At 43.1% G+C, this 17,065-nt stretch overlaps 1 protein-coding gene and 1 long non-coding RNA gene across 3 annotated transcripts in view; one reads left to right on the forward strand and one right to left on the reverse strand.

Annotated features, from left to right (window-relative positions):
• The window catches only part of BAZ1B (bromodomain adjacent to zinc finger domain 1B), a 54,893-nt gene extending 41,881 nt beyond the window's left edge, over positions 1-13,012 (reverse strand). Inside the window, exons 1-3 of one of the 2 annotated variants that reach the window (XM_081557877.1) lie at positions 12,556-13,012; positions 3,482-3,598; positions 1,156-1,300 (exon numbers count right to left, since the gene is read on the reverse strand). In XM_081557877.1, coding sequence (XP_081414003.1) covers positions 1,156-1,300; positions 3,482-3,598; positions 12,556-12,662 — 369 coding nt within the window. In that variant the 5' untranslated portion in view covers positions 12,663-13,012. Of the gene's footprint in view, positions 1-1,145; positions 1,301-3,481; positions 3,599-12,555 lie in introns of those variants that run through there. The other variant, XM_081557878.1, reaches the window with a different exon arrangement.
• Positions 13,013-13,167: 155 nt separating this feature from the next.
• LOC145532550 (uncharacterized) lies at positions 13,168-16,997 on the forward strand. Its single transcript, XR_014073333.1, has 3 exons — positions 13,168-13,562; positions 14,579-14,639; positions 15,226-16,997. It is a non-coding gene; the product is annotated as an uncharacterized LOC145532550 (long non-coding RNA).
• The last annotated feature ends 68 nt before the right edge of the window (positions 16,998-17,065 follow it).

Genomic DNA, 17,065 nt, shown 5'->3' on the forward strand with positions numbered 1-17,065 from the left:
GCTTTAAAAAAAAGGAGGAAAAAAAAAAGGGAGTATTCACTTTCTTAGCCCCCTTGTAGCTGAAGATGGTTATGTAAGCCATGGTCTAGTCAATAACATGTAAAGATAAAAGGGAATGTGGAAGAATATGCTTCTAATAAAGATTTTCTTATTATGCTTAGACAAGCATTTGCTTGCTCTGAATACAGTCACAATTTCACAACCAAGAGGCAACAAAACTAAGGACAAAACCAAACACACCAAGAACAGAATAGAAAGGCAGAAGGACAGCCTCTACACCAAACTTGGAACTGCCTGCTTCTAAGACTTACTATGTGAGATAATCAAATGTCTTCACTGGTTAAGCTGATGCTACTCAAAACGGCTGTCTCCCACGTGTTCATATCATCACGTCCTGGAGTGTGTTAGAATTGCAAACTTTCAGGTCCTACCCTAGACCTTCCCTGTAGTCTCAGGGGATGGGGCCCAAGAATGCATATTCAGAAATCCTCAAAGTCATTTTATTTAAGCTAAACTTTGAGAAGTCCTGGCCACTGTCAGTCAGCTATTTCGTTACATACTAGTACATTGTATCAACCTGAACAAGCTATCTAAACATCTAACCCTGTTTATCACCTCAGCCTTTCTGTGCAGATTCTGTAAGATACTATGTAAAGCAACCAGCCCAGTGTATCCAGTACATACAGAACTTCAACAAATGAATCTTATTTTAAACTTTCAAAGGACTATATGGGGATTGCTTTAGTGTTATGTAAATAGTTTACCTATTTACTTTAGTAAATCAGTAATAGTAATAGTCATCCTACCTATTTACTTCAGTGACAGTTATCCTCTAGTAATGGGCTGGAAAATTAAACAAACTTATATAGAAAGAAGTCAACTCAATCCCTGTTGTACGGAAATGGAAATCTTTTGCCTTAGATTCCATAGATTTGGACTAAAAATATCTGAAAGTCTTTTACATAGTTCTAAAATTTAGTGATTAAAATACTTAATATTAAATGTTTAAAAATATATTTGATACTATTAAGTAAAGGGGACTTCAATATTACCCACACAGAAATACTTTCTGTAATCTGCATGGGAAGCTCTAATCCTGACATATGGTTAGTGAATCAAATCACATTAAAAAAATAAGTAAAAACAGGCGCTCACCTCAAAGTCACACTCTTCTCCCACTGCGTATTTGGTCATGATCTCCAACCAAGCAGTATCCACTAGCTTCTCTAAGGAGGCTGTGTTATGGTGAACCATTTCCAGGACAAGTTTCTCATACCAGGCGGGGAACTCCTCCTTCAAACTAAACAAACAAGTCATCAGTTTCCAAGAATATGCGAAAAAGACTATCCAGAGAGTTATTCGGGTCAACTGAAAAAGTCCTTTAGCACATACAGGCAAGGCACTGGAAAATACAAAGATTATTCACAGAAGTAAATATAAACACCTCATCCTGTCCTCTGCAGCTGGGCACAAACTATCCTTCAACTGTCACCTTCTTCATTAAATCTCATGGAGTTTTCCCCAGCAACTCTAGGTTAGTCTTGCTAACCTCTGGATTCCCACTGTACTTTATTTCTGTGTGAAGGAGAGCAATTTATTTTCATCAATTCTCTGATCTGTTCCTAACAGTTGTCCACCTGATTGTCTTTGGGTTTTCCAGGTACATCATCATATTACAAGCAACAATAACTGATCTCCCCCTTACTACTCTTTATTTGCTGTAGGTTAATGGTTATCATCTTTCATTCAAAGAGAATTTTTACACAACCAGAAAGATATCCAGAAGAGAGTATTATCTCTATTTTGTAAAGAGCAAATTGTACGTGCTTTTACAGTACAAACAATTGTGCCTAGGCACTGTGACCAATTTTAGCATCAATCAAACATGAGACCTGCCCTCTAGTTCACAGGCTACTACAGGGGTCAGGAACAGCCTATGAGCCAAATCCACCCTGCTACGAGTACTTTTTTTGGTAAATAAAATTTTATTGGGACCTACTCACTCCCATTCAGTTATGGTATTATCAATAGCTGTTTTCACTGTACAACATCAAAGCTGAATAGTTGAGACAGAGACCATATGGTCCACAAACCCTAAAATATATTAACTGGCACTTTACAGAAAAGGTAGGCCAACCCTGAGTCTAGTACACTGACAAGGTATAAACATAAATAACACTAATTCAAAATGGAACAACGTCAGTGACCCAAGCAGAGAAACAGGCACCAGGTTAACAGACTTGACTAATTATTAATCAGTGATGGAGCCATTACTAGAGCCCAGGTCTCAAGTGAAGATAGTGCTGTTACCCAGGCAAAAGAGCAGAAATATGGTATTCATTACTAAACTGTATGCTCTGTTTATATACTATTACGAGAAGTCAATGAGAAGTCCACAGGAAACATTTCTACTCTGAATTTCCAAAAGAGTATTGTTTTTCTATAATAACTATAAATAGTTGGCTCACTGTATCTCACTGTTCGCTGAACCCCTGGTAGGCAAGGTGTGAGCAGGGAAGCTGGAAGAAAACTCACGGCGCCACAGGAACCGCACACGTTTATTCTCTCCGGGTTGGCTCGGCAGCCGGGAGGCAGCCGTTCTGACGTAGTGGACGTGGCCATAAAGAAGCTGCAAGGGCTTTTCACGTGGAGCTTATATAAGTTTACAGAACAAAAGTGGCCTGTGGCCAAGCAGGTACCCATCGTGATGCGCATGCGCAGTGCTATAAGCGCTCTCAGCTGTTACATAACCATGTATTTACAAACCGTGGGGTGAGAGCAAGACCCTAACTGCTACCACCTCAGCTACTTTGCTCTTTCCCTACACACAGCACAACCTTTAAAAATTATGAATCACCATACTGTACACCTGAAACATACAATCCTGTATATCAACTATATTTCATTTTCCAAAAAAGGTACTGTTTTATCATCCCTAGTTCCTACTTATCTTTGCAAGCATCTGTTGTCTAAATTCTGAGTATTTTCTTTGAAAGAATACCCAGACAAATACACCCGTTGAACACAGAACTTTTAAGATACCTCATTTAACCATCCCACTCAGGTAAACTATCTTCCAACTGTGTATTTATTTTCAATAGCTGCTATAAATACTGTCTTAAATTTCAAATGACCACAAAATAAAGAAAATCCTCTGCTAATTCGCTGCCTCCGTATTACTTCTAGATTATATCAGTTTCCTTTGTTCAGAACCACATTCCCAGAGTATTTGTAAGGGAAAAGTATACAGCAAGAACATTCAAAAGCCTAGTACATACCAAAGTTAAGTGTACGCACAACTATATATCCCACATACTGTGTTACTCACAAAATGACAAGAGGCAAGACACCAGTACATCAACGTAATGCATTCCAATTTAAGCCCCATAAACTTAAATACAAATACTGTTTTGTGGTTAATAGTCCCCTTTTCCTAATAATGTGAAGACAGCATTAGAAGGGCAGTGCTTCTCCTACTTACAGTTCAGCAACTTCCTGTTCCTCCTCCCAGGCCTCCTTGTGTGTGAGCTGACTGCTCCCGGTACTCTTACACGTCCAGATGCGCTCACTGTACCTTTCCAAGCGGGCTTCATACTCTCTGTGAGCAGGGGCTCAGGAAAATGATACTCAAGCAACAGAGACAGACTAATCCACAAACTACTTATCATATATGGAAAAAACCACAGTATCCTTTCTAAAATGCACAGCATAAACTGAAATCAGAGTTTTCAGCTGGCTAATCCAAGCAAGATGATTAACACTATTCACCCAAATTTCACTTCACAAGACTCCCAAAGAACTAAGAATTATAAGAAAAAAATTAAGGCAAAATAAAACACAAGAGATAAGAAATAAGAATCCAAGGTCTGTGAAATTGTTACACAACTCAAATGGTCAGCAAGTTTAAGAATCAGTTCCACAGGAAGATGAAATGGCTACACCAGTTTCCCAGGCAGTTTGGAATAATAACCCTGTGCACATGCTCATGATCCATTTCCTAATGACCTTCTAGCCTACCTTGGAAACACTTCTTGATTCTCTTGGGTTTAAAACATAAATACCATAAAATTCTAAAAATAATTCTGACATAGTAGTAATGTATCCAGAGTTTATGTCACCTGCAGTAACACCACGTTAACAAGTCATTCACCAGTAATTAGTCCCTCTTTGTGAGGGAGAGGGAGGAAGAGATCACCCAACTAGTACCGTGTGCGTGGGAACTTTCCACACCACCCCAACTGGAATTCATTATCAGCCAGCCACGTTCAAATTCAAGTGACAGGTAACTGATTTCCTTGTATGCACAGCAAAAGATGCTATGCAGGAAAACTGACACCACAACTAGAGGGCTGACTGCCAATCTCTGTACTTTCCAAGTGACAGTTTCTATAATGGTTGAAATAAAAAGTATTTAAACAGCTCCTCTCGTAATATTACTGAACAACTAAACAAATAATTCATTTTTAGTATAAAGGAGATTCTTGGTTTCTAGGGCTATTATGAGTTAAAAGAAAAATGACAGGGATAAATCCATAAATAATCCAAAACTGTAGTTTTAGTCAATAAAGAAGTACCTTCTCTTGCTGTATCATTCTCTGGATCTGCCAAAAACAAAACAGTACGTCTCTTTTTCCTCAGTGGGGTGATGATAATATTTAAATGATTAAACTATTAAAACAGAGTACCAGTGAAAACCAGGAGTCAGACTACCACAGAGCCCTATGCAAATCCAATCACCGAAAATTTATAAAATCCTCTGGTGAAAACGAACTAGCATGGCTTCCATAGGGACGTTAACTGACTAACCAACAAAATGGTTTGTTTTCTGTTTCTCTATTTGCACCTGGGGAGGAGAGGTAAAATAAAAAGAATCAGTAAGTAGATTTATTTAAACATTCAAAAAGCTTAATAACATTCTAATACATCATTCAGCTACACTGAAGAAATTCACTGCATCATCAGAGAGAATGTGAGATTAACAAATATATCCTAAAGAGAAAGCATTACGTTTTTATTACTGTTCCTTTCAAAAGTCAGAATAATGTGCCAAGTCCATTCTCCTCAGATTAAGACCCATATGGTCAATAATACACAGGACTGCTACCCCCCAGATGCCTCAATGATTCCTCAAATCCAACTGTTTCTAAACTCTCATTACCCCTCCACTCGTGCTCAAACGTGCTCTTTAACAGATATTCCCAATCTCACTGAATGGTCCAAGGCAGAACTCAGGGAATCATCCTAACTTCCTGAGCCCCCTAACTGTAACCACTTACATACTTCTCAAATCAGTTCTTTCTCTCCCGTAACAGAGCCATTATCCAAATCCAGCTTCTGATCCTCATTTCTCAACCAGTCATAACATTTTAACATTTAACTGGCCTCACTGGTAATCTTCTTCTCAGGTACTTTGTGCTTCTCACCCTCACATCCTTTTCTCCCAGTCTTGTTTGCTTTTAAACACATTTTTTCTGATTTAAAAATCTCACTTCCCCTCAGGCCCCTTGAAATGCAAACATGTTGCAACAGGAAAACTACTCTGACCCCCCACAGTACCGAAAACCACTCATCAAGATTTAATTGGGTTTTATTTTCTAAGATTTTTATTTTCAGAAGGAAAACAAAGAGAAAACTAGTTTCAAACAATATACACTTAAATAGCAAATATTGATTGATTATGGTTTTTCAAATACAGTAATGAAAGTCCCTTCTACCCTGATACAAGTCTTTCCCACCACCTTTGAAAATCTTTATCAGTCCAGCATTCTCGTTCTGGGTGGCCTCATCCACTCCTATTAACTTCAATTACTATCTATAAATGCTAATAACTTCTATTAGCAGCTCAGTCCCCTCTATCTGAACTCCAGGCCCATATATAGATATATACTAGCAACATATACATCTCTATTTGGATAGCCTCAACAGTTCAACATAAGAATGTCCAAACTAAACACTACATGACTCCACAGTCAAAACAAAATAAACAACTGATCCTCTTCTAGGTGAAACCCCACATCTCAGATTGGGACTCAAACCCAGTTACACTGCAGATGGGACTTGAACCCAGTCTCCCTGCTCCAGTCACACACCTGGTCTCAGAACTTAATGAAGCTCAGGTTCTTTAGTATCAGCATGGAAGGAATTCAGCAAGAAGCAAAGCTGTAAGCAAGAAGTAGATTTATCAATATAGAACACCTATGAAGGATGCAAGCAGCCAGGCTCTGCCCTAAGACCTAAATGGGAAAGCAGGTTTATTTAGGTCGATACACACTCCACAGACAGAGTGCGGGCCATCTCAGAAGGGGAGAGGCCCTGAAATACGGCATGGTTAGTTTTTAATGGGTTGGGTAAATTCATAGGCAGTAGGAGGATTATTCCAACTATTTTGGGGAAGGGGGTGGGCATTTCCAAGAATTGGGCCACCACCCACTTTCTGGCCTTTTATGGCTCAGCTTCCAAAAGGTCTTGGTGCCAGTGGGAGTCATTTACCATGTGCTTAACTATTACAAAGAGTGTATAGAATGAGATTCAAGGTTACTGGAAGGTGGCTTCTGCCACCTTGGGCCTATTTGGTTCTAACCACTTTATGTTCTCCTTTTAAGGCTGGGCCCTGCCCTCTTCCTTCCGGTCTCATAGGGTCCTCTATGTCACAGTCAAAGCTACGGTTATTCCAGTAGTCATGTATGGATGTAAGAGTTGGACTATAAAGAAAGCTGAGCGCCAAAGAATTGATGCTTTTGAACTGTGGTGTTGGAGAAGACTCTTCAGAGTCTCTTGGACTGCAAGGAGAGCAAACCAGTCCATTCTAAAGGAAATCAGTCCCGAATATTCATTGGAAGGTCTGATGCTGAAGCTGAAACTCCAATACTTTGGCCACCTGATGCAAAGAACTGACTCAATGGAAAAGACCCTGATGCTGGGAAAGATTGAAGGCAGGAGGAGAAGAGGACAACAGAGGATGAGATGGCATCATCGACTCGATGGACATGAGTTTGAGCAACCTCCAGGGGTTGGTGATGGACAGGGAAGCCTGGTGTGCTGCAGTCCATGGGGTCACAAAAGACGGACACGACTGAGTGATTGAACTGAACTGATGTCATAGGACACCACTAATCAAATCATAACCAAAACATAACCTGACTTCTCCTCAATCAATCACCAAACCCTGCCAAATCTACTTATTTCAGAAATTCACAAACTGTACTTCTCTCCACTTCAAGGGCTAGTGAATTTATTCAGACCACTGTTATCTACTGCTGAGATGACTTAATCACTGGTCTAGTTGCCACTAGGCTACAGATCCATTCTTAACCTTTCTTAATGCTGCACTCACAGTAATCTTCCTAACCTAAAAGCTTGCTTCTTTGCTTTTCAAATTCTTTCAACAGCCTCCACTAAATTTAAGGCAAAGTCCAAATTCCTCAGTCTATCTCACAACGGCTGGTGGTGATGCAGCCCCATTTGTATATCTCATCACTGCATCTCCATTCCTACTTTCCCACTCCAGCCACATGAAACTTATTTCAAAAGTGGGAATTCCCTGGTGGTCCAGCAGTCAGGACTCAGTGAGTTTACTGCCATTTGCCCAGGTTCCACAAGTGCAACAGCACAAAAAAATAAAAATAAATAGAAGGTTTTAACATTTTTTTTTAATAATTATTCTTCCAAAATCAAGAACCATCAAACTCACAAGCTCTTCAAAAGATGTAGACCTCTTCTTCATCTAACTAAATGTTTTTTTTTGTTTGTTTTAACATTTTTTTTTTAATAATTATTCTTCCAAAATCAAGAACCATCAAACTCACAAGCTCTTCAAAAGATGTAGACCTCTTCTTCATCTAACTAAATGTTTTTTTTGTTTGTTTTGCTGTGCCACCCGGCCTGTGTGGGATCTTAGTTCCCTGACCAGGGATCGAACCATGTCCCCTTAAGTGGAAGCGCAGAATCTCAACTGCTGGATCTCCAGGGAAGTCTCCACCTAACTTCTAACCATCCTTTAGATCTCAACTTAAAAATAACTTTCCCCAGGAAACACTGCCTTAATCCTAAAATGTGGCAGACAGTACTATTCTTTCCAAATATCCACTCCCCTCCACAAGAGGATTCTATCAATACATCTCCACCCACTACCATGTGGCTTGAAATGCCTCCTGGGAAGAGGAAAGTACATCATCCCCACATCACCACCTTGGGTTTGACCACATGACCTGCTCTGGCAAATAGATGGAACAGACGCCACCACCAGGAAGAAGCTTAAAAAGCCATCACGGTTTCCTGTTCTTTCTGCCACCAGAAAAAGATGCTGCAGATAGGGACCACTCCTTCAGCCTGAATCTTGGAAAATAAGAAAAATGTGCCTTTCCTTTTTTGCACTCATTTTCCTTTTTTTCAAATGTGGCCACTAGAAAAAATTTAATCACATGTGGCTCACATCACATTGGGGCTTCCCTTGTAGATCAGTTGGTAAAGAATCTGCCTACAATGCAGGAGACCCAGGTTCAATTCTCGGGTCGGGACGATCCCCTGGAGAAGAAAATGGCAACCCACACCAATATTCTTCCCTGGAGAATCCCATGGACAGAGGAGTCTGACAGGCTACAGTCCATGGGGTCACAAGATTCACAGACAACTTGGCAACCAAACCACCACCACCACCACCACCACATCATAATGGACAGCTGTACAATCCTAACACTTATATCTAGGAATGAAGGTCCTCTGACAACACAATTTTTAATTGACTAGTTATTCAAATTAGATTAATTTTAAAAGTTTAAAACTGAAATTACTACAACAACCCCTAATATAAGGTACTTTTAAGTTTATGTAACTCTTTTCTGGTTATTCATTTGACTTACCTTTAAAAAAAAAAAAGGAGGAAAAAAAAACCCTTCCAGAAGAATATTGAGTCAGCTGCCTCTGAATCCTATTTCAGATTTTAGGTTACCAAAATAAGTCACTCACTCTCAAATAACCCCTCAGGGCAAATGCCAATTGAAGTTTTTATGTTCCAGCGACTGCTGTACTTATAATTGCAGACAAAATGTCAAAGCAATTCTCCAAAGGTTGTGTAAGCTATAAATGATAAGATATTTTCAAATCCTAGGCTAATTCATTATGTATCTCCCTTTTCAAAAGTTTAAGAGGTACCTCCTTACCACCATATGCTGCTTCTTTGTTCTCTTTAGCCTTTTAAGTATGGTTTCTTTCAATAAAGTACTTGATAGCCTGAAAGGAAGCGGCCCAGAAAAGTATGGAGGTTAAATAAGCATAACTATAACCCTAGGAGTTCTAAGTCAGAAGACAAAGCACCAACACAAGGTCTGCTTTTTAGCCTGTTTTCTCTCTTTGGACCAGCCTGTCATTAAGTTAAAAATAACTCTAACCTGCTAATAACTTGTTACTTTAAAGAAATTACATTATGAAAATCAGCATACGAGCTCAATATTCCAACTGTCCAATAAAATCCTGTCTTACAACTACAATTTAACCCCAGCTCTTAGAATGCTTGTCATGTTTTTCTCGGCAAATTAAGTTATTCTTACCTAGAGCCAGAATAACTGTATATTCTAGCAGCCTCTCCTTACTACACCATCTAAAACTTCTCATACTGATACGACTAAGGTTATGAATCAGTTCCTAGGCTTTAGAAACTAGGATAGTCAAAGCAATACAAAAAAAAAAAAATTAATCTACAGCAGGCTGCCTGCAGGTTCAGTTCCTCCCTAAAATCCGTCTTGACTTAAACACAGTGAATGCAGACTTCTACTGTCAAACAATCACATCAAGAAGCGATTCCGATAAAGTTAACTTTTCCAGGTAAGATCTAGGCCCTTGCCTGTAGTACTATCCTGGGAAGCAATGCGCCATAGATTTAAAGGTACAGTACAATAATCATCGATATACAACCCAGTCATTAAATGTGTGTACATCATCCACAACTAACACTGTCAGTTTAATGAAGACATACAACAATGCCTTCAAGAACACAATGCTCATAGCTTTAAGTCAATAAAATACCATAAAAATTTGCTACAGAATATACATGCAATCCAAAGGGAGGAATTAGGAGAAAATTAAAGTATGAAATCCCATTAAAAACATAATTGTAACTATAAACTTAAAACTGAAAAAACCAACACTTCAAATGCAGCAGTTATCCAACCACATCCTCATTCTCCTCTATGAAATCACTAATAGCCTAATAAAAAAATATGCCAACCTGCCAACCACACAATACAATTGTTTAAAAACCATCCTCAAAGTGCTTCCACTCGTAGAAATTCCCAAGGGAGCAATTTCTCCCCAATAGGTTAACACAATTTAAGAACTCCTTTGTTAAAAGGGTTCTAAAAACTGGTAGGGGAGATTTTAGAGATGAAGAATTTTTATTAAATACACACCACTTAAAAAGTTCCAGGTATCAGTGTTCAACTGTCATCACTAAAAGAGACACTTCATATATACCATTTTATTTCAACAATTTCAGTAAATGATACGAAAAAGCCTAGACTGCCAGTTCTAAGTTAGTTATCTACAGCCATTTTTTTTTTTTAAACAGAGCTCAGTTCCTATTAGAGACTCAGAATGTGTCTCCTCCCTATTGCAGTTTCTTATACTTCACTAGAACCAGACGTGAAAATCAACATCCAGTAACATTCGTGTGAATAACCATCAACTGCTCAAAAGACATGTGAAAAGGATACAGTATATTTCCACAAGTAATTTTTTACTTCATGATGTTTTGGAATGTTATTTTAAAAAAAAAATAGGGCACTTTTAGAATAATGCTGTGATTGGGAGAGCTTCAGCACTTCTCCAAAACAATCCTCCAAAAGCTCTAATAGGACAAGAAGAAGAACCAGATTACCACTTCAACCTCTCCCTTAAACACACCGTAACTTATACTACAGGCTTCCCAGATGGATCAGTGGTAAAGAGCCCACTGGCCAACGCAGGAGACGCCAAGAGACAGGAGTTCAAACCCTGGGTGGGGAAGATCCCGAGGAAGGAAATGGCAACCTGCTCCGGAAATCCCATGGACAGAGGAGCCAGGCGGGCTGTAGTCCATGGGGTCACAAAGAGTCAGACAGGACTGAGCCACTGAGCGCGCACACACACACACATCTTGTGCTACCAACTGGAACAAACAGTGGATTAACATTATTAAAAGCGAAGGAATAGCATTCCATGTTCCTTTTGTGATCTACTTTCAGGCATGAGGTGCCAAGAGCACTGGATTCTCCTCCTGACTCTTATCATTTACAAGTGTGTGATATCAACTGTCTGGGCCTACCAGGCATACGCAGGCAGGGGAACCCCACCATCTCCAGGATCTAGCTCCGCTCTGAGATGCTCTGGTTGCATTTCTTCGAGAGTCTTCCTACAGCATGGACTCATTTTCCAAGTCCCTTCCTGCATGAACACCTAACATCCTCAAACTGCACTGAAACAATCCCATAAAGCGCTACATTAGAGGGAGGATCAAAGAGAAATGTAATCAAATGATATGGCTCACACTCGCACTTCCTTCTACTAGGAAGCAAACAGACACTGCTGAGAAATCAAGTCCTTCCAAAGAAAAAGCAGTGATAAAGCTAACACAGTAGGCTTCACTCTTGAAGCTTTCTGTACACTAAAGAAAGGTAGATTCAAAAACCTTTTTTACGGTTAAGATTCAAAAAGGATGCATCTGGCATCCATAAAAAAAGTAAGAGTGGTACAAGTTTAGCTAAGAGACTTGACAATAAGCTTGACAACAAGAAACCTTAAGCAATGATTAGGATGCCTCTCATTTAAAACATCAGCCTCGTGCTCCTAAAATACAACATAAAAACTGTAAGCGCGTCTTTGAAAAACGCTGTTTAAAGATAAATACCGATCTTGTATACCGTCAGAATTCCAAATCTGTGCAAGTCCAGGGATAGAAGGCATCGGCTCCTCCAAGGTAACTTTTTTACTGTCTTTACTCTAAGTCTGGAAATTCATTCTTGATTTTGAGCCCCACGATCCCGTCAGTTCATCAACCTCCAGTCCACTCGGAAGGAGCAAAACACAAATGTCCCCGCAAAGATGGGGGGGGGCGGGGAACGCAGTCGCGCCTTGTACAACCCGGATCACGAGGCCGCGCAAGTACGATTTCCAAAACTTAAGTGGAAGGTTTAATTTTAAAAGAAAAAACCAGCAGCAAAGGAAACCCCACTCACCCCCGGTACTTAGGGCCTAACGCCAACCCCCGCTGGGAGTGGGATGGAGGGTCGCTCCTCCATAACGAGGCCCGGGGACAAAGTGCGGAGCCGGGGGAAGGATGAAGGGCGCAAGGCTCGGAGGCTGCTTGAGCCCGGCCGGCCGGGCCGCGCACCCCTACCCTACCCCACCCCACCCCACCCCACCCCAGCCCCCCCCCCCGGATCGGCGGGCCCGGGGCTCGGGCTCTGGGTGCAGGCCCGCCCGCGCCGGGCTGGCTGACAGCTGCCACCGGCGCGGGGCTGCGCGGCCCACCTCGCTCCACCCCACCCCGCGGGCGGCCTGGCCGGTGCTGCTGCAAAAGGATACTCCCGGGTGCGGAAGGCCTCCTGGGTGTGCGCGATCGTGAAGAGCGGCTCTTCGCCGGGAAGCGGCTTCACTAGGGGGAAGGGCTTGCGGCCCAGGAGCGGCGCCATCGCGGCAGCGGCGGTGGCGGGGAAGGCGACGGCTCCTCCGTGGACCCGCGGCGCAACACTAGGCCCCGCGGCCCGGAGCGAGCGCCTGGCTCCCGGGGGTGGGGTGGGGGAGGGGAGGGGTGAGAGGGCGGCGCGAACTCGGCTCCTTCACTGCTGGCGCCGCCGCGCTAGAGCCATGGAACGGGACCCACGGGCACAGAACTCCCTCGCACACTTCCGCGCCGTCCCGAAGCCTCCGGCCAACCTTCGCTACGGGTCCCCGCGTTCGGCAGTCACGACTCGTTCTCAGCTGCACCGGAGGAAATTATTGAAAAATGGCGGGAGATTCCCCTCCACCCCCCCACCCGGCCAGCGCGCACACTAACTTGCTCCCCTGTGGCGCCGGTGGCGAATGCTCCAATAGGCGGAGAACTGGTCAGCACCCAGAATCTATTGGTTCAGAGGAGCTGCCGCTCTGCGGTTGGGTCCCGCCCCCTTCCCGGGCCGCCTAGTTGGGTTGCAGCGCACTAGAGGGCAGTATGAAGAGGTGAAAGGTCACGTTATGTAAGCGCCAGTGACAGACGCGCGGGCCTCCGGCGGCGGAGTTGAAAGTGGGGAAAAACAGGGAACCGAAAGGTCGGGAATTCAGAGAGGTCAGGCCAGAGAAGCCCTCTAACATGTACTGACTCTGCGCCATCTGTCACCGAAGGCGACACCGACATCCGGGCACCACTGTCCGTGTGGTGCGCCGGAGGGGGGAGGGGGAGCGCGCGGCCAGGGGCTTTGTCTTTCCACTCGGGCTCCGCCCCCTTCTTAAAGGCACCGCGCTCGGCCACGCCCGGAGATGCGCGGGCGGGGCGCACGGAAGGAGGGGTTGGCGGGAAGTAACGCGGAGACTTGATCGGCATAGGTTCTGCTGAGGTAACTTGCGGTTCCGGTTGGGTCCCCCTAACGTTAACTTTTAGACGAGAGGTGGGTATTAGTATAATGCTTGCTTCTAGGGGTTTGCTGGAAAGGATAATATAGAAGCTTCGTTGGAAAAATACATTAAAGAACATGTCTATTAAAGATAAATTCATTCATTCATATAGTCTTTCCTAGCACCTAAAATGTTCAGGGCCCTACGTGGGGTGCAACAGGAAGAGAGTAAGACAGAGACTACTGCTCTGAAAAAATAGAGACAGAATCACAGTTCTATGTGATGGATGCTGTACATAGGGTGCAGTAGGAAAACAAATAACCGTGCCTGGAGAGTGAGAACGTTTGCGCCACTTCTCTTAAGTAGAATACAGTCACTCAAAATCTGTTTGCCCATCCAGTACAGTCAGAAACACACTTATTAATCATTCATCCCTGTTACATTGTTTTGTTTGTTGTTGTTCAATCGCTAAGTTGTAGCAGGCTCTTTGTAACCCCCTGGACTGCAGCACACCAGGCTCCCCTGTCCTTCACTATTTCCCGAGTTTGCTCAGATTCATGTCTATTGAGTCGGTGATGCTACCTAATCATCTCATCCTCTGTCACCCCCTTCTCCTCCTGCCCTTAATCTTTCTCAGTATTAGGGTCTTTTCCAACGAGTTGGCTCTTCCCATCAGGGGGCCAAAGTATTGGAGCTTCAGCTTCAGCACCAGTCCTTCCAATGAATATTCAGGATTGAAATCTTGGTTTGATCTTGCAGTCCAACGGACTCTCAAGAATCTTCTTGTTTACTACCTTGGTTCAAAAATCTGCAGTGGCCCAAGAACATATCTTTCCAGCCTAGACAGGGCTAGACTGCTAGGTGTCCCTGAATGGCAACATGCCAATGCCAGACCTTTTTTTTTCTCTTTTCTTCTCACCTTAAAGTGAGAAGGATCATTGCCAGTAAAAGCTAAGTTCTCATTTTTTGACGAAAAAATTCACAACCTAAAAGTTGTAAATTATGTTTTATTTGGCAGACAAAACCAAGGACTTAAGCCCGGGTAACAGCATCTCAGTCTGAGAGACTGCTCAGAAGAGGTAAGGGAGGAGTTGCTACATAGGAGTTTTTGCAACCAAAGCCAGGTAGTCAGAACACGGAAAGATCACTGGGATTTTTGTTTGTTTTTTTAAATATTTATTTGGCTGTGCTAGGTCTTAGATGCCACAGGCAGGCTCTTTAGTTGTGGCATTCAAATTCTTAGTTGAAACATGTGGAATCTACATCTAGTTCCCTGATCAGGGATCAAACCCAGGTGCCCTGCTTTGGGAGCAAGGAGATAGCCACTGGACCACCAGGGAAGTTGAGAAAGATTACTGTTAATTAAAAGAAAACCAAGTATCTCAAGTTGAAGAATTTAGTGCTTTCCTATGTATGGGAAGATGCAGAAGTTCTGGCTCATTGAAATCTTTCCTTTGATATGCACCTCAGCCATCTGGGGCCAGTATCCTGTGCTTTTTCATCCTGAGTTTCCTGGGGAGGGGTGGGGAGGGTGGACCTAGATGGCAGGCATCCTGTTTCTATCCTAAGTTCCCTTCCTTCAGCCACTGTAAGGTGATGGCTTGATACCTGCAACATCTTTGTTTACTGATATGGCAGGCAACATGTTTTCCCCCATTGATCTAGGTCAGACGTCAGCTCTATGAAGCCCGTTCAGACCATCTAGCAGCGAAGAGAGCTCATCTCCCTTCAGTAGCCATTTCTTCTAAGAGGATTAGGAGAAACCTCAGAGGCTGTGGCATTTGAGCTGATTGTGAAGAGATGAAGTTGCAGCTCACTGCTGCTGCTGCTAAGTCGCTTCAGTCGTGTCCGACTCTGTGCGACCCCATGGACAGCAGCCCACCAGGCTCCGCCGTCCCTAGGATTCTCCAGGCAAGAATACTGGAGTGGGTTGCCATTTCCTTCTCCAGTGCACGAAAGGGAAAAGTGAAAGTGAAGTTGCTCAGTCGTGTCCGACTCGTAGCGACCCCATGGACTGTAGCCTACCCGGCTCCTCCATCCATGGGATTTTCCAGGCAAGAGTACTGGAGTGGGGTGCCTTTGCCTTCTCCTGCAGCTCACTAGGCAGAGAGAAAAGAGAGATGGACATCCTAGGCAGGAGGAGCAGCAGAGCAGACATGGTAAATTCAGGGCAGTGTGCCTAACATAGGGATCTCCAGGCAGAAAGTATCCAGAGAGGAGAATGGCAAAGGGAAGTTCTCATTCTGCCACAGCATGTGAGGGTTGAATGGGAGTGACCACGTGGAAGGGAATGGCAGGAGAGGTGATAGCAGGGGCGTCGAATGGTCGGCAAGGTCGGTGAAGACAAGTAGCTGGACTTGAGAGGCACAGACAAGATGACTTAACGGGATGGATGCTTGCAGGACTAGACACCTAATGGCAGACTACACACCGAGTAAAAACTCCAAAAACATCGGGAGGAAAAAATGGGCCATTTTTGGTATTTCCAAAAACACACCCAGCTGCACATCAGAATGGGCACCATAGTCATTCCAGTGCTTGTGGCCGCTGTGGACCGGAACCCAGCCCTGGTTTTGGTAAAGCAGAGATCTAAAATGGGAGATTCAGGGATGGGCTCAGGCTCAGCCCTAAGAACTGGAGGTACACTGGAGAGCCATCAAGAACAGCTGGAAATCCTGCAGACGGAAGTGGAAACTAGAGGTGGGGCTTTATGAATAGGGAATATCAGCTTCAGCTCCATGAAAAGGAGCTGAGAAGTGGCTCTCCAAATAAAGAACAGTGCTTACCTTGGAGAGACAGGAGTTATGGGTTTGTTTTTCTTTCATTATATTTTCATGTGTTTTTCCAGTATGTTTTTCTATAGTGGTATTTTCATTTTAAAATAGAAAAAATAATCTTTAATGTGACTGTTGCTTGGCAGTTGTCCTCGATTTCTATGGCTCCAGTTTAACACCCATCTTTCACTGATACAGACCTAAACCCTTGATTAGACAGTTTCAGCTTCTGTCACTTTTTTTCATTGTGCCATGCAACTTAAGAGAATATAGTTCCCTGACCTGGGATCAAACCTATGTCCCCTGTATTGGAAGTCTGGAATCCTAACAACTGGATGACGAGGGAAGTCCCTACAGTTTCAGCTTCTGGCTGGTCTTTTCCGGCCTGTCCTGTTGGTTCCTAAACCTCAGAACATCCCAAATCCACTGTCTTTTATTATTTCCCTTCCCTCCATCACCTTGGGGGAGGGGCAAGTGGGAAGTGAGGGTTTAATGGGTACGGGTTTCTGCTTGAGGCAAAGAAAATGTTTGGAGCTGTATAGTGGTAATGATTGTGCATTACTGTGAATGCATTTAGTGCCACTGAACTGTCTACTTTAAAATGGTTAAAATGGTAAATTTTATGGTTGTGTGTTTTACCATAATAAAAAGTTAAAAGAAAAACTTAAAGAGTCAGCCACCTAAGGACCTGGAGCTGTGGGAAACACATCCCATGTACACAAGGTTGTATT

Source organism: Giraffa tippelskirchi, chromosome 13, assembly GCF_054371585.1.
Source record: "Giraffa tippelskirchi isolate mGirTip1 chromosome 13, T2T-mGirTip1v1.2.pri, whole genome shotgun sequence".
NCBI lineage: Eukaryota > Metazoa > Chordata > Mammalia > Artiodactyla > Giraffidae > Giraffa > Giraffa tippelskirchi.